This window comes from Balaenoptera musculus, chromosome 3, assembly GCF_009873245.2.
Source record: "Balaenoptera musculus isolate JJ_BM4_2016_0621 chromosome 3, mBalMus1.pri.v3, whole genome shotgun sequence".
Classification (NCBI taxonomy): domain Eukaryota; kingdom Metazoa; phylum Chordata; class Mammalia; order Artiodactyla; family Balaenopteridae; genus Balaenoptera; species Balaenoptera musculus.
Window position 1 is genome coordinate 153,172,665 of NC_045787.1, and position 21,724 is coordinate 153,194,388.

At 37.9% G+C, this 21,724-nt stretch overlaps 1 protein-coding gene across 1 annotated transcript in view; it reads right to left on the reverse strand.

The window, feature by feature from the left end:
- Positions 1–912: 912 nt before the first annotated feature.
- The window catches only part of ZNF354C (zinc finger protein 354C), a 29,133-nt gene continuing 8,321 nt past the window's right edge, over positions 913–21,724 (reverse strand). The window contains 13 exon segments of the mRNA XM_036849056.1: positions 913–2,597; positions 2,600–2,894; positions 2,896–2,951; positions 2,954–3,076; positions 3,079–3,222; positions 3,225–3,351; positions 3,353–3,442; positions 3,444–3,493; positions 3,496–3,570; positions 3,573–3,824; positions 3,827–3,891; positions 7,020–7,119; positions 7,557–7,683. Coding sequence (XP_036704951.1) covers positions 2,515–2,597; positions 2,600–2,894; positions 2,896–2,951; positions 2,954–3,076; positions 3,079–3,222; positions 3,225–3,351; positions 3,353–3,442; positions 3,444–3,493; positions 3,496–3,570; positions 3,573–3,824; positions 3,827–3,891; positions 7,020–7,119; positions 7,557–7,683 — 1,587 coding nt within the window. The 3' untranslated portion in view covers positions 913–2,514.

A 21,724-nucleotide genomic window follows, 5' to 3' on the forward strand; every position in this document is an offset into this window, starting at 1 on the left:
CTTGTATTTCTTGTAAACAGGAAGATCAGTCTAGATAAGAGATTTAATTAGATTTTCATCAAAATTTTTTTGGCAAGAATACATCACAATGATCATGTGTACTTCATACTGCATCACGAGTCACATGTAAGGTTGTCCCACTAGTAGAGAAACTCAGTTTGACAGCCAGATCTCTCCATTATAAAGGCATATCTTTCCTTTGCAATTGGTATCTGTGATCTTTTGACATCATGTAAATAATGTTTGTTAATTTTTTTTTTCACCTAATAGGGTTTTCCCATCCATTGAACATGCCTGATTTAATTACATTAAGGGTTGCAAGATTTTTCTAAATCTATTACTCCATGTACAATGAATGATGACATTCTTCAAATAAATACATAAAGAGCTTTTCTTTTTTTTCTCTATTTTTTCATTATAGGCTCATTTTATTTTACTTAGCATGTTATAACCAATTACTGTGATTATTCTTTTTGATGTTTAAATTGTCCTAAATTTGACCTGTGGGAGCTCCTTTAAATTGTCCCTGAGGTCTTTCTGACATTATCCCATTAGTCTCTCAGTGCTTTGTTTCATTAAAAAATATTCCAGGCATACCTTACATTTTCCATGTTCCAAATATGGAATCAGCCATTTCTCCAAGAAGCCCTAGTTCCTTTTAGTGGGAAATGGCATTTAGAAACCAAAATCTTCGTACTAAGTTTGGTCACTGCTATTGGGTAATCAAATATGTTTTATCTGAATATCTTGCAAATGGCTCTGTATGATGTTAAAAACTGGGGTTTAAAATCTTCATTTTCCTTATAAATACACTTAAATATATAAGAAAACACTTTTTTTTGGCCGTGCCATGCAGCTTGCGGGATCTTAGTTCCCTGACCAGGGATGGAACCAGGGCCATGGCAGTGAAAGCACTGACTCCTAACCACTGGACCACCAGGGAATTCCCATGAAACACTTTCTAATGAGCTAAGACAAGTCAAATGCTGAAGGCTTGAGTTTAATTCTAAAAACCTTTCTCAGGTAGAGAGTTCTAGATAATTTTACTAGAACAATTTTTTTGAATGATACCAATTGTGAAAGTAAAATATAAAATTGGAGGAAGTAGGCCCAGGGGAAAATGAAATCTTTCTAAAAAACATGGAAAATGTTTGGAAAACCAGTTTAAACTGATTAGAATGTTTAATAATAAAATATTCATGTATCACTTTACACAAAAGAAGTCCTAAAAGATGTGTAACAAAAATAAACAAAAAGGCAATCTTGTATGTGAAACCCCCAAATGCAGTTTCACTATCTGGACCTCAGCTGGGTTTCAGGATTTATGTACAGTTACTAAAAAAGCAGGTATAATGAGGGACATATAATAAAAAGGAAAAACATGATTGTAAGTCAATTATTAGGATTAAAGTCAGGGGGAACCTGTCAAACAAAAATAAAACTGATTAAATTAATGCAATTGTGCCTAACCAGTTTACAAAACAAATAGCTTTGGGACTTGGACTCTTGGGATTTGAGGTTGGAAATGAACCTAAAATTACCACAGAAAACTGAAGACCTAGATTCTAGTCTTAACGCTACTCAATAAGCTAAATTTCTTCATTAGTAAAATGAAAGGCTATAAATAAACTAAATTAAAATCTCTCCTGGCTCTAATGAGCTACCAGGTGTATAATCAGATTCTGGAAATATATCCCTTCTGCAACCTACAAGAGAGTATTTGCATGACAGTCTCTCCACTTGTTTCAGTTTACTCCAACTTCTAAAGACTATTCAGCAATCATATCAAATTAAGAAATAACAGGAAAAGGAAGAGACGTCACTGGGCAAAATTTTAATTTTCAAAACTAAATTCTAAATTAATAAAACCACATTTTTCAATCATCAAAGACTTTTGGGAAAAATATACATATAATCCAAAATTCTGTGTATGTGTGTATATATACACATGCATACATACACATTTATGTGTATATATGTATAAGTATAAATTGCTGGTGAGGCAGTTCATAAAAAGTGAGCTTGATTATTTCCATGTGAAAATCTAAAGAATTCTTTTCTATCTTTAGCTTCTCTTTATGAAAGAAAGCATGTCCTACGTCTGTCTGCCATTTTAGAAAATAAGGCTCCATACTTATTCACGTTATTAATAACTCAATGATTGCTTTTAAAAGAAAATTCATATTGAAGCTTATGTTAGAAAGGGAATAAAGTCTAATGAAGGAAATAAAACTTATATTCCATTATTTTCATTTTTTTTGAACTTAGGCCTTTTACATTTTCTATGAATTTAAAATTTTTATGTTTTTAGAAACCTTAGAATTTACTGGTTCTTATAAAATTTGACAAGTCAGTGCTCTTAATATTCGTTGATTAATTTTACCATTACTTAATGGTAACTATTTTCTCTAGAAGGAAGATAAAAAAAGACTTGATCTATCAGAAGTCTGTGCCCTATTTATTATTCTCCTGATTATTCTCCAATGAGGAATCTTAAAGTATTTGAGAGATGAATTAAACCTCACAAGGCTTATCTCCTCTAAGAAATTCTCTGATCCCATATTCCTTCCATTTATAGAATTTTTCTTTATTGTGAACTTTTTGTGTCTACAAAGGTTTGATCTGTAACTGTAGGCTTTCCCACATTCCATACATTTATAGAGTTTCTCTCCAGTATGGATTCTCTCATGTTCAGTTAGGAATGAATACTGGCTGAAAGCTTTTCCACACTGATTACACTGATAGGGTTTCTCTCCAGTATGAATTCTCTGATGCCTATAAAGGTTAGATCTGCAACCAAGGGCTTTCCCACATTCTCCACATGTGTAAAGTTTTTCCCCAGTATGAATTTTCTGATGTTCATTAAAGGATGAATACTGGTTGAAGGCTTTCCCAACATTCATTACATTGATATGGTTTTTGTCCAGTATGAATCCGCTGATGTTCAATAGGGTTGAGATGCGAGTGAAGTTTCTCCCACATTCCAAGCATTTACACAGTTGTTCTCCAGTATGAAGCCTCTGATGTTCAGCCAGGGATGTAAACTGGCTGTAACTTTTCCCACATTCACTACATTATAGGGTTTCTCACCGGTATGGATTCTTTGATGTCTATGAAGTTTTGCTCTACAATTGAAGGCCTTCTCACATTCTCCACATTTATAGAGTTTCTCTCCAGTATGAATTCTCTGATGTACAGTGAGGGTTGAACACTGGCTAAAGGCTTACCACATTCCTTGCATTGATAGGGTTTCTCTCCAGTATGCACTCTCAGATGTTTGATTAGAGTTGAACTACTGCTAAATGCTTTCTCACATTCATTACATTTGTAAGGTTTCTCTCCAGTATGAATTCCTCTGATGGGCAAGAAGGGATGATCTGTGGCTGAAGGTTTTCTCACACTCATTACATTTGTAAGGTTTCTCACCAGTATGAATTCTCTGGCTGTTCAATAAGATGTAGACTCTGGTTGAAGCTTTTTCCACATTCATTTAAATATGAGCTTTTTCTCCTGGGTAAATCTGGAAACATCTCATTAGATCAAAATTCTGTTTAAAATCTTCCCCAAAGTATAATATATATTGGGTATCCTTTCTATAGGAGCACTTTGTTGTCTAACAAGAACTGTATTTATAAATAAGCCTTTCCCTAATTCAAGACTTGTCTGGTTTCCAGCTTCACTGATAGTATTTTTGTGTGAGGCCATCATTTGCCTGAGAGGTTTCTTCTGTTGCTCTTGCTGTCTCCTGCCCTCAAATTCAAAAGCTTCTCCAAAAGTGACATCCAAGTGACCAAACTTAATGGATTTTTTCTTTATTATTCCTGAGATGTTTCTTCTATAGAAATGTCCTCTTCGGGAGGCAGTGCTTCTATTTCAGGCCATGTCTTGAACCTGTAATAAATCAGAAGAATCAATGGCTCCTCTGTTGGAAGAGATAAACATGCATCAGTGGACAAAAAAATTGGCAATGATACATATAAAAGAGGTTTGATACCATCTGATCTCAATATAAACTGAATCTGGAGAAAAACAAAATGGAATGGAAGGAGAAGAAATAGGTTAAGGAATAATGTGGGAGAATATAGTGGACAAATTAACAGTGACAGTGAAGACACTGCCACTTGAGAGAAGTAAAGGTAGGAATCTTTTGAGACTAATGAAAGTCTACAAGAGATGTGAAGTTCTGAAGTATGCCCAAGCCCAAGCTCAGATCTGATTCTAAGTGAAAAGATTTAGCTTGAGCTGTTCTAAGAAACTCTGAGTTAACACTTAACTTACTTTAATCAATCCATGATTGAAAATAGATTATAAAATTAGATCACTGTAATTAGGTAAATGTATGTACTTAAATAAACTATACAACTTAAGTAAAATATAGGTTATTATGTTAATAAAATGCATCCAGCTTTAGTATTAAAATATATTTTATTGAAATTAAATAGGAACAAGAAATATAGGCTATAAATCTGTATACAAATATAGATTTTTCTTAATGATCCATGGGAAACCTAACAGTTTGGATTTTCAAGGATCAACCAAGGTACTTTCTCTTTTTATCCTTTCCCACAATATGACCTTCCCTGCCCATCTAGAAACTTACCCTACTACTCTAATCTCATTTACTTACAGAAACTCAATTATTTAAGCCTAAATAATCCACCTCTTTCTTAGAATTTCAAAACACATTTTCAAAATATTTAATTACTTAACTTATATATATAAAGTCTGTGAAAATAATTCAAGTATTTGTTCAAGGAGAGCAGTGGATATGTCTTATGATGATTTGTTAATTCCTTATTGTGTACAAGACAAGTACACAATTAGAATGTCTTAGATAAAAAAAAAAAATGAACGAGCACAGGGAGTGAGGTGCAAAAGTTATTCTGAAGGGCAGGTGACCTTGAAAATGAAGAGATTCTCTCTTCTCTTACTGGACTCCTGAGACTCAATCAGTCATATATTGAACAAATACTGAATAATCAGCAATGATAATATGAAATAATAAATGACCAAACAGTAATAGTTCATTTCTCCATGATGTGAGAAGCCTCAACTGCATAATTCAGGTTTGAGGTTCAGAGAATGAGGATACAAATATCAACAATATTAGTAAAGAATGGTTGTATGAAGGAAGATGGACAATAGAGATGGGTTGGATTTCAATAGAAAAAGAAAAGAGGACCCTGTGAGTCAGAAAGAAGGCCTGTCAAAGTCATCTGTGGGGAAAGTAAACCTATTTAGGGGAGGCTTATTGACGAAAGAAGGAAATCCAGGTTGGAATTAGTTAAAATTTTGGTTAAGCACAGTGAGGCCAAATATAGAGTTACTGAATAACTAGTAGAAGCAATTTAGAAAAATCTAGATAACAGAAGGTGTATAAGTTCTTAGACAGATAATAATAAGACAAAAGTGGTCATATTTGGTAAACTGAGCAGCTTGGATCAGAGGAAGGACAGAATTGAATCTGAAAAATAATGTAGCTGCAATGATCTGGCTGGACTGAGTACTTTGAGCCTCACTGGCACTGAGTTAATCACAGAGGCAACTCAATTCAATTAAAATTGAATTTGAAAAAATTTTTAAATATTACTAAAGCCAATATATTAGATGCTAGAGGTACAAAATTCAAAGACCTGGCCTCTCCCTTAAATATGCACAACCTTATTAGAAAAATAACTAATACTAATAAATATAAACACAACAACTATAATTCATCATGATAGATACCATAATGAATGTGCTCAAAGTATGTAGAAAGTGATATATGAACACAAATGATGGAAAAATTAATGCTGACTGGGAAGTAGGAAAGATAAGGAAAACTTACAGATAAGAGAGTCATTTTAGGTAGACAGATGGATCTTGAAGGATAAGTAGTCTTCCAGTGGATAAGATGGAAGAGGTGACTCAAGCTGAAGGAATAACACACAAATGATAATGAGTACGCAGATATGGCCAGAACACTGAGCTGAAGTGGAAGTGGCCATTGATGAGACCATAAAGAATCACAGATTAAAGGTTAAACCACAAAGACGGAAGCAAAATATTGGCAAATCTATGTCATATGGTGAATAGAAATGACATTGGTGATCTATTTAGGTTTCTTTCATCAGATTTCAGCTTTCTAGCTCTGTGACCAAAGTACTTTAAGATCTCTGATACTCTGTTTCTTCAGATATAAAAAGAAGTATATAAATTTGATCATCTTTAAGTGATCCTCCAATCCTGACAACCTACAGTTTTATGATAAAGACCAACTAAATTAGACTAGGCTAGAAGACTGGTCAGCAGACTATGGATCTCTGGACCAAATTCAGCTGCCACCTGTTTTTGTAAAGTCCTATTAGAATACAGCCACACCTATTCGTCTAAGTACTGTCTCTGGCTGCTTTTGCACTACAACCACAGAGTTAAATGGTTGCAACAGAGACCTTATGGCCCCCAAAGCCAAAATATTTACTATCTGGCCCTTTATAGGAAAAGTTTGCTGACCCCTGGACTAGAAAGGCTACAGTGGTTATGTTAATGACAGCTGATTGAATATAATGTGGGAGATGACAACCCAGTCTCCAAGAAAACAGAAGGGAAATGTTAAGAAATCAGAGACAAGGAATGTTGACAATACTTTGAAATATGTGGGTGGTAAAAGAAATGAAAAAAATTATAAAAAATTCAAAATATGGCAGAAGGTGTAAAGTATTTAATAATCTATCAGACATGAACATGTGTTAATGCAGATGGAAAGAAAACCACGAAGACCAAGAGGCCAAAGATGGTAGAAGAAAGTGAGTGAGGCTGCAAAAAAAGGGAAAAGGAAAGAGAATGCAGGGAGTGGTATGAGAAGGAAGATGTCAAGACAAGGACCTTCTTGATGCAAAGAAAACCATTACAACCAAGGAGCCTTGTCAAGGGGTCCTGAGCATTTCAATAAGGCTCAGAATTTCCAGGAAAGTTTTCAGAGCACTCCTCATGACCTGCTCATGTATAAAGACACTCGTGCCCACCCCCCGGTCACTTACTCACCTAGGCAGGTATCTTGAGGGATTTCTCTTTCCACCATACAGGGATCTTCTCCATGTTGCAGCTGGCAGATCAACTTTGGCATTGAAAATGGAATCCCTGCTCATGAGTAAGGAAATGGAGTTTGAACAAATGGCATGAAAAGCAACCCCAGAACTCACTAACTGGAGCCTACAGGGCAGAGAAGGCAGCATAAGCACTCCTGAGGGGGACTGAGGCCTTCAGGGGGATGGAGGAAACAATATAGGGCCCTGGCTATGAATCCCTCTAAGATGGGAGTCCTATATGTTTTTCAGAATCTAAACTGGGCTCTAGTCATTGGAGTAGGAGGGAACTGATCAGGAGGTGGGGTGGGAGGAAGGCAGAGGGTGAACAGTAGCATGAAGGGCATCACAACAAACAGGTACACTTTCAATTCTACAGAGATTTGTCCTTTCCCAGGGGCACACAGGATAGAAACCTGCAGACTCTGAACCCCAGAGGGAGCTCTAAAGTGCTCCCACGGCAGACTCTCCATGACAGGCAAGGCTCCTTACCCAGCGAGACCAGGGTGCTGTAGTTCTCCAGCATCACCTCCCGGTACAAGGTTCTCTGGGCAGAGTCCAGGTGCAACCACTCGTTCCGGCTGAAGAGCACAGCTATATCCCTAAACGTCACTGACTCCTGTAATGGCAAACCCATTCTTGTTTACCCAGGAACATCTTCTCCTCTGGAAGACTTGGTAAGAAGGTGACACTGGGATGTGTAGCAACCATTCTGAAAATGTCTCAGGATTCTAAATATTTCAAAGCAACTATTTACGTTATTTTTGGAACCACCTATCAACGATTAAACAAATATTTATTGAGTACCCACTTGGAGCAAAGACACATGGCATGTGCTGTGATATGGAAAAAAGGACAAATTTCCTGCCAAGAGGGAATTTATATCCCACCCTGGGATCTGTCAGAGTAACTGAACACATCCATTTACCTCCCTCCCACTCAAAATCCAAATAAATGAAAGGAAAAAATCAGAGAACATTTAGAGCAGTGCTGGAAAACTAGGGAAAATATCATTAGTAGAACAGAAATAAAAAGGAATTTCTGACACCTAAGCAAATACTAAAAATAATATTAGTTAATGTTTATTGAATACTTACATGTTAGGGACTATGATAGAAACTTTGTATACAGTAACCCATTTAAGTTTCACAGACATTCTATTAGGAAGATACTATAATTAAACCATTTTGCAGATAAAGAAACAGTTCAGAAAGGTTACAAAATCTTCCCAAGGTAATACTGTTAGAGTGATGGAGTTCCTAACTGAATTCAGATAGACAGATCTCTAAGATATATTGTCAGATGGGTTTCCATTGACTATGAAAATTAAAAGAACCAAAGTACCTGCAAGACTATAGAGGTGTAAAAGGGAACTGCTGAGAAGGTACGTTCTTCCAAGAGAATCCCAGTTAAACCCCAAAATGTAAGAAAGCAGAGTTGGACAGCCACCAATTCTTGTATGAAAGAGTCTAAGGGAGTAACAGTACCATGCTTAGTGGGTATTTTGTTGAGAATCTATCAAAATGTAAAAGGTATATTACTTTGACCTTGCATTTCTAAATACTTCTAGGATTCTACTACAAGGAATAATCACCACAACTGTATAGGGATATTTGTTTCAAGGATGTTAACTAAAACATTACTTTTAAGTTAATGGTTATGGCAGGCTGAATAATAAACCTGTAAACATTATACATATGACAAAGGGACTCTGAGGATCTGCTGAAGGGTTTTGAGAGGGGGCGATTATTCTGGATTATTATCCAGGGGGATCTATAACGGTCCTTATAAGAAGAACACAAAAGGAATCAGAGTCAGAAGAAGAGAAGGCTATATGATGATGGAAGCAGAGACTGAAGTGATATGCTTTGAAGATGGTTGAAAGGGCCATAAACCAAGGAACATAGGGGGCCACCAGAAGGTGAAAACAAGGCCAGGAAACAGATTTTCACCCAAGAGCCTCCAGAAAGAACCAGCCCTGCTGAGAACTGGACCTTAAGCCAGTGAAACTGATTTCACACTTCTGACCTCCACAACTGTAGGAGAATAAATTTATGTTGTTTTAAGCCATAGAGTTTGTGGTAATTTGTTACAGCAACAATGGGAAACTAATACAATGGTGAAAATTTGAAGACAACCTACGTTATCTATCAATAAGGGAATAGATAAGCAATTTATACTGCATCTAGTCCATGAAATGTTATATAGCCATTAAATAGAATGAGGTAGATTTGTATGCCTGACCTTGGAATTTGACAGTGATATATTACTGATTCATATGAAAAAGCAAGCTGCCAGTCTATATGTGTTGAAACATTCTTTATCTATATATGCATATGTGCATACAAAAATATCTGGAAGAATACAACAAGCTGTCCACCCAGATTATTCTTTGATGTTTTAGAAAGGAACAGAAAGGCAACCTTTCACTTATTATTCTATACCGTTCAATTAGGCTTACATTTTTTTACAGGGTGTATGTTTGTTTTGAAATTTTTTTAGATTCCACTTTAATTTACATGTTCACCTTTAGCTATACCTCTTTGCATTTTTTAGTGGTTGCTGAGAATTATAATATACATTCTTAGTTCTTTATAGTGTATTTAGAGCTAATATATGATTTCTCATAGAATGCAAGAACCTTGCAAATATATGGTTCTTCTTCATGCTACAGTTATTACAAAGATTTTTTCAGTTCAGGACTCATCAGACAGCTCTGAGACTACTCATGGAAGGCAAAGGGTACAATGCAGCAAAATAAAGACTGTGCAAGAAAGTCTTTATGGAAGTCAGAGATATTCCATGTGCAATCTCCCCTTATCTGCACGCACAGACTATGCTGTGTCTCTGGAGCTATATAAGAAATTTTGGTTTGGGGGAGCTCAAAGGAGAAACGCTCGGCAGGGGCCTTGTGTGTATCAAGCAAGGCTTGTCAAACCATATAGGCCAGCTGCAAACCAGCAGTGAAGAAGATGACCCTGGGGGTGGTCAGTGGCATTTAAAGACCACATCCACTTCCCTTATCTTGGCCAGGAATCAAAAACAGCCATCCAGGCATCCCTGGAGACAAAGATAGAGCTTTTCCAAAGATAAAGATAGAGATTTTCCAGTCCAGACATAAATGAATTCTATATCCACGGTAGTTATATGCACTTACATGATAAACTCCATAACACAGTATTATACTTTTGCTTTAAACAATTGTATCATCTTAAAAAAACTGAGAAGAAAAATTAGTTATACATTTTTATAATATAAATATATTTATATTTATCCAGACAAATATAAATATATATATTTATATTTATCTATTTCTAATACTCTTCATTTCCTTCTTAAGATTACATCTGGTATTATTTCCTTTTAACTTGAAGAACTTCTTTTAGAATATCTTGTAGTGCAGGCCTGCTAACAACGAATCAGCTTTGTTTTCTTTTACCTGAAAATGCCTTTATTTCATCTTCATTCTTGAAGAATATTTTCATTGGTTATAGAATTCTGGGTTGACAGTTTTTTTCTTTCAGCATATAAAAGGTCATTATTGTTTCTGGCCACTGTTGTTTCTCATGAGGAGCCATGGACATTCAAATATTGATTCTCCGTATGTAATGTGATTTTTTTTTCTGTCTGCTTTAAAATCTTTGGTTTTCAGTGATTTGTCTATGACTTCTCTGCCTAATATCATAGGCACTAGCCACATATGGATATTAAGTGCTTAAAATGTGGCTAGTCTGAATTGTGATGTGCTGTTATATATAAAAGACACACCAGAATATTTACTAGAAAATATTTATATATACACAAGTACATATATATACATATGATATTTCAATAATAATTTTGTACTCATTACATGTTGAAATAATAATATTTTGGGTATACTGGGTTAAGTAAAATATTAAAGTTTAATTTATCTGCTTCTGTTTATTTTTTAATGTGACTACTAGAAAGTTTTTTAAAAAATGTTTTAATTGAAGTATAGTTGATTTACAGTGTTGTGCCACTCTGTGCTGTACAGCAAAGTGACTCAGTTATACACATATAGACATTCTTTTTATATTATACACATATAGACATTCTTTTTTTATATTCTTTCCACTGTGGATATCACAGGATATTCAATATAGTTCCCTGCACTATACAGTAGGACCTTGTTGTTTCTCCATCCTATATATAATAGTTTACATCTGCTAATCCCAAACTCGCAGTCCTTCCCTCCCATACCCTCCTCCCCCTTGGCAACGACAAGTCTGTTCTCTATGTCTGTGAATCTGTTTGTTTTGTAGATAGGTTCATTTGTGCCATATTTTAGATTCCACATGTAAGTGATATCATGTGATATTTGTCTTTCTCTTTCTGACTTACTTCACTTAGTACGATAATCTCTAGTTGCACCCATGTTGCTGCAAATGGCATTATTTCGTTCTTTTTTAAGGCTGAGTAGTATTCCATTGTATATACATACCACATCTCCTTTATCCATTCATCCGTCAATTGACATGTTTCCATGTTTAGGCTATTGTGAAGAGTGCTGCTATGAACATAGGGGTGCATGTATCTTTTTGGATTATAGTTTTGTTTGGGTATATGCCCAGGAGTGGGACTGCTGGATCATATGGTAATTCTATTTCTAGTTTTCTGAGGAACCTCCACACTGTTTTTCACAGTGGCTGCACCAACTGACATCCCCACCAGCAGTGTAGGAGGGTTCCTTTTTCTCCACACCCTCTCCAGCATTTGTTATTTGTAGACTTTTTAATGTTGGCCATTCTGACTGGTGTGAGGTGGTACCTCATTGTAGTTTTGATTTGCATTTCTCTAATAACTAGTGACGTTGAGCATCTTTTCATGTGCCTACTGGCCATCTGTATGTCTCCTTTGGAGAAATGTCTATTAAGGTCTTCTGCTCATTTTTCAAGTGGGTTGTTTGTTTATTTTTGTTTTTATTTCTATTGCCTTGGGAGACTGACCTAAGAACACACTGGTACAATTTATGTCAGAGAATGTTTTTGCCTATGCTTTCTCCTAGGAGTTTTATGGTGTCACATCTTATGTTTATGTCTTTAAGCCATTTTAAGTTTATTTTTGTGCATGGTGTGAGAGTGTGTTCTAACTTCATTGATTTACATGCAGCTGTCTAACTTTCCCAGCACCACTTGCTGAAGAGACCGTCTTTTTTCCCATTTGTATTCTTGCTTTGTTGAAGATTAATTGACTGTGTGAGTTTATTTCTAGGTTCTCTATTCTGTTCCATTGATCCATATGTCTGTTTTTGTACCAATACCACACTGTTTTGATTACTGTAGCTCTGTAGTATTGTCTGAAGTCTGGGAGAGTTATGTCCCCTGCTTTTTTTTCCCCTCAGGATTGCTTTCGCAATTCTGGGTTTTATGGTTCCATATAAATTTTTGGATTATTTGTTCTAGTTCTGTGAAAAATGTCATGGGTATTTTGATAGGGATTGCATTAAATCTGTAGATTGCTTTTGGTAGTATGCCATTTTAACAATATTAATTCTTCTGATCCAAGAGCATGGGATATCTTTCCATTTCTTTGAATCCTCTTTAATTTCCTTTATTAATGTCTTATTGTTTTTAGCATACAGTATTTCACCTCCTTGGTCAGGTTTATTCCCAGGTATTTTATTTTTAGGGGTGCTACTTTAAAAGGTTTTTTTTTTTTTACATTCCCTTTCTGATATTTCATTTTCAGTGTACAGAAATGCAACCAAGGGACTTCCCTGGTGGTCCAGTGGTAAAGAATCTGCCTTCCAATGCAGGGGACGCAGGTTCGATCCACGGTCAGGGAACTAAGATCCCACATGCTGCGGGGCAACTAAGCCCGCGCACCACAACTACTGAGCCTGCTCCTCAACTAGAGAGCCTGCGTGTCTCAAACTACAGAGCCCACACACTCTGGAGTCCACACACCACAACTACAGAGCCCATGTGCCCTGGAGCCCACATGCCACAACCAGAGAGAGAAAACCTGCATGCCACAACACAAGAAGCCCATGCGCCGCAATGAAGAGCCCACACACAACAAAAGATCCCACATGCCACAATGAAGACCCGACACAGCCAAAAAAAAAAAAAGAAAAAAGAATGCAATGCAACTGATTTTTGAATGTTAATCTTGTATTCTGCTACTTTGCTGAATTCATTTATTAGATCTAGTAGTTTCTGTGTTGGGTCCTTAGGGTTTTTCTATATATAGTATCATGTCATCTGCATATGACAATTTACCTTTTCCCTTCCAATTTGGATATCTTTTATTTCTTTTCTTGTCCGATTGCTGTGGCTAGGACTTCCAATACTATGTTGAATAGAAGTGGTGAGAGTGTGCATCCTTGTCTTGTTCCAGATTTTAGTGGGAAGGCTTTTAGCTCTTCACCATTGAGTATTATATTGGCTGTGGGTTTGTCATAAATGGCTTTAAGTTCAATATGTTCCCTCTATTCCCACTTTTGTAAGAGTTTTTACCATGATGGATGTTGAATTTTGTCAAACGCTTTTTCTGCATCTATTGAGATGGTCTGTGGTTTTTTACTTTTCTTTTGTTAATGTGGTGTATTACATTGATTGATTTGCGAATGTAGAACCATCCTTGTGAAGCTGGGATGAATCCCACTTGGTCGTGGTGTATGATCTTTTTTATGTGTTGTTGGATTTGGTTTGCTAATATTTTGTTGAGTTTTTTGCATCTATATTCATCAAAGATATTGCCCTGTAATTTTCTTTTTTTGGTGGTGTCTTTGTCTGGTTTTGATATCAGGGTGATGATGGCTTCATAGAATGTCTTTGGGAGTATTCCCTCCTCTTCAATCTTTTGGAAGAGTTTGAGAAGAATCAGTTTAAGTTCTTCTTTGTATGTTTGGTAGAATTCGCCTGTGAAGCCTTCTGGTCCTGGACTTTTGTGTGTAGGGAGTTTTTTAAATTACAGATTCTATTTCACGTCTAGTGATTGGTCTGTTCAAATCAGCTATTTCTTCTCGATTCAATTTCAGTGGGCTGTATGTTTCTAGAAAGTTGTCCATTTCTTCTAGGTTGTCCAATTTGTTGGCATATAATTGTTCATAGTATTCTCTTATGGTTTTTTATATTTCTGCGGTATCAGTTGAGATTTCTCTTTTTTCATTTCTTATTTTGTTTATTTGGGTTCTCTCTCTTTTCTTCTTGGTGAGCCTGGCCAGAGGTTTTTCAATTTTGTTTATCCTTTCAAAGAACCAGCTCTTGGTTTTATTGATTTTTTTCTACTTTTAAAAAAATCTCTATTTTATTTATTTCCTCCCTGATCTTTATTATTTCCTTCCTTCTGCTGACTTTAGGTTTTGTTTGTTCTTCTTTTTCTAATTCTTTTAGGTGGTAGGTTTGGTTGTTTTACTAGAGATTTTTCTTGTTTTTTGATGATGGCCTGTATCACTGTGAATTTCCAGCTAAGAACCTGCTTTTGCTGCATCCCATAGGTTTTGTATGGTTGTGTTTTCATTTGCATTTGTTTCAAGGTATTTTTTAAATTTTCTTTTTGATTTCCTAGTTGATCCACTGGATTTTTAGTAGCATGTTGTTTAGTCTCTATGTAGTCGTTTTTTTTCTCATTTCTTTCTTGTGGTTGATTTCTAGTTTCATGCCATTGTGATCAGAGAAGATGCTTGAAATAATTTCTATACTCTTAAATTTGCTGAGGTTAGTTTTGTGCCCTAGTATGTGGTCAATCGTAGAGAATGTTCTGTGTGCGCTTGAAAAGAATGTGTACTCCGTTTTGTTTTGTTTTGTTTTGGATGTAACGTCCTGAAAATATCAATTAAGTCTAACTGTTCTATTGTATCATTTAGGATCTCTGTTGCCTTACTGATTCTGTCTGGAAGATCTGTCCATTGATGTGAGTGGGGTGTTAAAGTCTCGTACTATTATTGTATTCCCACTGATTTCTCCCTTTATGCCTGTAGGTATTTGTTTTATGTATTTGGGTGCTGCTATATTAAGTGCATATAAGTTGATGAGGTAATATCCTCTACTTGTATTGATCCTTTTATCATTATATAGTGTCCTTCTTTATCTTTCTTTAAAGTCTACTTTGTCTGATATGAGTATTGCAACTCCTGCTTTCTTGCCATTTCCGTTTGCCTGAAATATCTTTTTCCACCCCCTCACTTTCAATCTACGTGTGTCCTGGGACTTCCCTGGTGGCGCAGTGGTTAAGACTCCACACTCCCAATGCAGGGGGACTGGGTTCAATCCTTGGTCAGGGAACTAGATCCCACATGCATGCCGCAACTAAGAGTTTGCATGCCACAACTAAGGAGCCCGTGTGCTGCAACTAAGGAGCCTATGTGTCACAGCTAAGTAGCCAGTGAGCCGCAACTAAGGAGCCCTCGAGCCACAACTAAGGAGCCCACCTGCTGCAACTAAGGAGCTCACCTGCCGGAACTAAGACCCAGAACAACCAAATTAAAAAAAAAAAACTATGTGTGTCTTTTGCCCTAAAGTGGGTCTCCTGTAGGCAGCACACTGTAGGCTCTTGGTGTTTTTTATTCAGTCTAACACTCTGTGTCTTTTGATTGTGGAGTATTCAGTCCATTGACATTTAAGGTAATTATTGACACATATGTATTTATTGCCATTTCAAACCTTGTTTTCCAGTAGATTCTTTGTTTCTTCTTTGTTCCTTTCTGTTTTCTTTTTGTGATTTGATGATTTCCTTTTATTTTATGTTTGTGTTCTCTTCTTTTCAGTTTTTTGTGAGTCTATTGTATGTTTTGATTTGTGGGTTGTCCCATTTTTCAAGTATGTTAACCCCTTCCTATATCTGCTTGCTTTAGACTGATAGTCATACAGTCTCAAACATATTCAAAAAAAGAAAAAGAAAGAAAAGAATCTGCATTTTCTTACTCTCCTTCCCCACGTTTTATGATTTTGATGTCCCTTTTACATCTTCATGTTTATCCTTTTGCTGTTCCTTGTGTTTAAATCATTGCTTTCACAAATAGCTTTTTTTTTTTTTTGATCTGTATACTAGCTAATTTAAGTGACTTACTTTCCAATTGCGATTTCCTCCTTCCTATATCTTCTTGCTTCTTTTCTAGAGATGACCTTTCAGTATTTCTTTTAGGATAGGTTTAGTATTGCTGTATTCTTTTAGTTTTTGCTTGTCTGAGAACTTCTTTATTTCTCCTCCTATTGTAAATGATAATCTTGCTGGGCAGAGTATTCTAGGCTGGAAATTTTTCTCTTTCAAGCCTTTGAATACATTTTGTCACTTCCTGCTGGCCTGCATTTCTTCTGTAGAGAAATCAGCTGATAGCCTTATGGGGGTTCCCTTGTAATTAACTCTTTGTTTTCCTCTTCCTGCCTTTAGAATCCTTTCTTTAACTTTTGCCAATTTTATTATAATATGTCTTGGTGTAGGTCTGTTTGGGTTCATCTTATTTGGGACACTCTGTGCTTCCTGGATCTGGATATCTGTTTCCTTCTTTATGTTTGGGAGGTTTCAGCCATAATAGCTTCAAATACATTTTCAATCCCCTTTTCTCTTTCTTCTCCTTCTGGAATCCCTACTATGCGTAGATTGGCCTACTTTTTATTATCCCATATGTCTCATATTGTTTTCATTTTTTTTCATTTGGCTTTTGTCTGTTGTTTGATTGGGTAATTTCCATTATTCTATCTTCCAGGTCACTTATTCTTTCTTCTGCATTAATCATTCTTCTTCTTTGCCTTGAGCTCAGCTTTCATCTCAGCAAATGAATTTTCTAATTTTTCTTGGCTCCTCTTTATAGTTTCTAGTTCCTTTTCACAGTAATCTGCATTTCTGTCAATAGCCTTTCTTAATTACTTGAGTATTTTCATTGCCTCCTTTTTGAACTCTTTGTTAGACTGAAGAGGTCTGTTTCATGGTTTGTTCCTTCAGGGGAATCTCTTGGTCTTTAACTGAGAGTGGTTCCTCTGCTTCTTCCTTTTGCTTATATTTCTCTTACTCTGTGAGTTTAGGAGAAACAAATATCTACTGTAGTCTTGCAGGGCTATTTATATGTGGGAACTTCCCTGCATAGCATGTGTGGGTTTAATATTTTTTCAGTGTGAGGGCTGTTTTTGGTTTGGATGCTTGCCATCTCTTTCCTCAGCATGTGCTGGCCATTATCCCCTTGATAGGGGGTATGCAGGTGCATGGCCTGCACACACGATCCCAGGAAGGCAGGGGCAGCGGTTGGCTCCCGGTCACGGGTCCCTCAGCAGAGGCAGCTGGCTGCACATACTCCTGGGGAGGCAGGGGCAGTGGATGGCACTTGGCTGTGGGACTCTTGGCAGCTGCAGGAGGTTGCATGCACCCCTGGGGAGGTGGGGGCAGTGGTTGGCACCAGGTCACAGGACCCCTGGCATTGGTGGGCTGCACATACTCCCAGGAAGGTAGGGACAGTGACCTGCACCTGCTCATAGGACCCTTGGTGGTGGCAGCGGTCCATGCCCACCTCTGGAGTCTGAGATGGCAGCAGTGGCTTGTGCCTGCCCCTGTAGGTTGTGTAGGCGGTGCCCTGCTGCCTAAGAGCACTAGGAGAAAGAAGCTCCTATGGTGGGCCTCCCCCTCTCCTCATATGCCCCCCAACAATGGTGTCTTGCCTCTCTGGTGGGCCCAGGCTTCTTCCCGGACTCCCTTGGTTGTGGTGCACCACACCCTAGCCCCCTCAGGCTATCTTTGCTCAGCTAACCCTAGTCTTCTCCCCAGGGTCTGACCTCCAAAGCCCGAGTGTCAGCACACAGCCCCTGCCCACCCCAACAGACGAGCTTCTCAGGCTGGGGAGTGCTAGTCAACACCAATTGTCTGTGCAGGTCTGTCTCTCTGCTTTGCCCTCTGCAAACCTGCTGCTGTGCTCTCCTCTGAGGCTCCAAAGCTCCCCCTGTGTCCTGGCTGACCTCCCCACCAGTGAGGGGACTTCTCCATTTGTGGAAACCGTTCCTCTTTTACAGCTCTCTCCCAGTGGTGCAGGTCCTGTACCAATTTGCTTCTCTCTTTCTTTTTTTTTTTCTTTTGTCCTATCCAGTTATGTGGAGATTTTCTTGCCCTTTTGGAGGTCTAAGGTGTTCTGCCTGCATTCAGTAGATGTTCTGTGAGAGTCGTTCCACATGCAGATGTATTTTTGATATATCTGTGCGGAGAAGGTAAGGTCCACATCCTACTCCTCTGCCATCTGGATCCGCTCCCCAAAAAGTTTTAAATTACATATGTGGCTTGCATTCATGGTTCACATTATATTGCTATTGCACAGCATTGGTCAATGATGTGCCTAGCTGTGGTTTCCTTTGTATTTATTCTGCTTGAGGTTCAGTGAGTGTAGTCAATCTGTAAATATATGTTTTTGGTTTTTTTTAAACAAATTTGGGAAAATTTTGGCCATTATTTCCTTTCAATATATTTTCTGTCCCATTCTCTCTCTATCCTCTTCTTCTTGAATTCAACTACATGTATCTTAGACCTGTAACATTGTTTTACTGTAACTGAAGCTTTTTATCCCTATTCTTCAGTTAGGACATTTTCTGTTGATATACCTACAAGTTTACTAACATTTTCTTATGTTCGCTTCCAAAGGTTAAGCCTATTCAGTGATTCTTTTTATGTTTCAGATATTTTATTCTTCAGTTACAAAATTTCTATTACTTTTTCATAGTCTCTAGTTCTCTGCTTGGATTTCCTATTGACTTATTTATTGCACGCATATTTTCCTTTAAATCCCTGCACATAGTTATAACAGTGGTTTTAAAATCTGCTGGCTGCAGAGAAAGACAAATATCATATGATATTGCTTATATGTGGAGTCTAAAAAAAGGGTACAAAGTGAACTTATCTACAAAACAGAAATAGAGTTACAGACGTAGAAAAAAAACTTATGGTTACCAGGGGGCAAGGGGTGGGGGAGGGATAAATTTGAAGATTGGGATTGACATATACACACTACTATATATAAAATAGGTAACTAATAAGGACCTACTGTATAGCACAGGGAACTCTACTCAATACTCTGTAATGGCCTATATGGAAAGAATCTAAAAAGAGTGTATATATGTATATGTATAACTGATTCACTTTGCTATACAACTGAAACTAACAAAACATTGTAAATCAACTACACTTCAATAAAAATTTTAAAAATAAAAATAAAATAAATCTGCCCACTAATTCCAGCATCTGAGTCATCTTGGGTTTGGTCTCTGCTGATTGCCTTTCTCTTGAATATTGGTCACATTTTCCCATTTCTTCATATGTCTACCTTATCCTGGACATTGTATAGTTTATAATGTAGACTCTGGATTTTATTATGTTTCTTTAAGAAGTACTGATTTTTTTTTTAAGCAGGTAGTTAATTTGGCAGTGCTCAAATTTCAAACTCTGTCATCTCAGTAATAGGCAGCAGCAAAAATCTCTCTTCAGTTCTTTCTTGGGTTACTGTGAGTCTGTCCTGTGCATGGTGTGGTTCAGAGGTCAGCCAGAGATTTGGGCAGAGTTTATGCACAGAATACAGGGCTCCCCATCTCTGGCTCTCTCCTTTTTAAGGCCCCTCCACTTTCCATATGCTAAGGTTGCCCCAAACTCTACCTTGTGATTCTTCATGATAGTAAGACTACAGGTTTCTAATCAAGTTTTAACCATTCTGTTGGCACTGACTGTGGCCTGCCCCTAGGCAAAAGCTGTAAAAACTAGAATATTTACCCTGTGACAGTCTCTTCAGCCAAATGTAGACAGTTGTCCAGTATTTGTCTGCTTTTGGTTTCTCTTCAATGCCTTCAGGTGGTTGTTTCTCATATTTTGTCCAGAGTTTGGTTCTCATCCACAGATGAATTGGTCTGATAGGAGCTATTCTTCTATTGTCAGAAGCTGGAAGCCCATGTATTACTTTTTAAGTATAAAACAAAATATTCAGTGAGTCTAGGCAAGTTCATGAGATATTAAGAAATAACAAAATGATGGAATCCTAGAAATGCAGACCTGAAAGATATCAATCACCTAGACTTGTTGTTCTCATGAGTGTATGGTATCCTCCCCCTTCCCCAGGTTAAGTTTGGAGATGTGTGAGAGCCTTTTTGTTTCTCACAATGACTAAGGGAGGTGCTAGTGGCATTTAAGGAAGGGATCAAGGTTGCTAATCATTCAAATATGCTCAAGACAGTCCTGCACAATGAAAGATGGCTCCATCCAAAATGCTAAAAATGAGCCCATTTAGAAACACTGGTGGGACTTCCCTGGTGGCACAGTGGTTAAGAATCTGCCTGGGGGCTTCCCTGGTGGCGCAGTGGTTGAGAATCTGCCTGCCAATGCAGGGGATATGGGTTCGAGCCCTGGTCTGGGAAGATCCCACATGCCACGGAGCAGCTGGGCCCGTGAGCCACAACTACTGAGCCTGCGCGTCTGGAGCCTGTGCTCCGCAGCAAGAGAGGCCGCGATAGTGAGAGGCCCGCGCACCGCGATGAAGAGTGGCCCCCGCTTGCCACAACTAGAGAAAGCCCTCGCACAGAAACTAAGACCCAACACAGCAAAAATAAATAAATTAATTAATTAATTTAAAAAAATTTATTAAAAAAAAAAAGAATCTGCCTGCCAATGCAGGGGACAAGGGTTCGAGCCCTGGTCTGGGAAGATGCCACATGCTGCGGAGTAACTAAGCCTGTGCGCCACAACTACTGAGCCCAAGTGCCACAACTACTGAAGCCCTTGCGCCTAGAGCCCATGCTCCACAACAAGAGAAGCCCCCGCAACGAGAAGCCCGCGCACCGCAATGAAGAGTAGCCCCCACTCACCGTAACTAGAGAAAAGCCTGCGTGCAGCAATGAAGACCCAACGCAGCCAAAAATTAAGTAAGTAAGTAAGTAAGTAAGTAATTTTAAAAAAAAGAAACACTGGTAATCTAAGCTGTATTTTAAAGATGTAAAATAAAACTCTGGGTTTCAGCAGGTAGCTTCATAAGAAGTATATCTGTCAAGTTTCTTCGGTTTCAAGCAACAGAAATGGACTTTGGCTCATGTACAAAGAAAATGGACAGGGGAGCTACCAAAGCATTGATAGTTACAGAACTAGGCTTGGAAAATGAGCATAAACCACGGAGGCCAGGCAACATTCTGGACTACAGTCAGGATCACACTAGAAAACCAGACTTGTGAGAACACTATTGCTATTGAAAAGTGGATGGTACAGCCTTACCACCACTCCCACACCCAGTAGACAGACTCTACTTTTGCTGAGCTCCTCCTCCTCCTTCCTCTACAAACTCAATGTTAGTGCTGCCACCACAACCACCAGAGTGCACTCTACATTGTTCCTATTCCTTTACATTCCTAGCTTCTGACTCAAAGTCCAGGGTGAGTACAACTAAATGACCAAACTTGGATCACACACCTGTACTTGATGTATAAGGGAAGCTGGAAAATCAAGTATATGGTCATTTTAACCTCTCGAATGTGAAGTGGTCTCTCTTTCCTACTAAGACGGAAAAAGAGAAGAATTCTCCAAACACAGGAATATGGTTTAGATGTTATGCAGTCAAAAAATATCTGCTAGGGCTTCCCTGGTGGCGCAGTGGTTGAGAATCTGCCTGCCAATGCAGGGGACACGGGTTCGAGCCCTGGTCCGGGAAGATCCCACATGCCAAGGAGCAACTAAGCCCGTGAGCCACA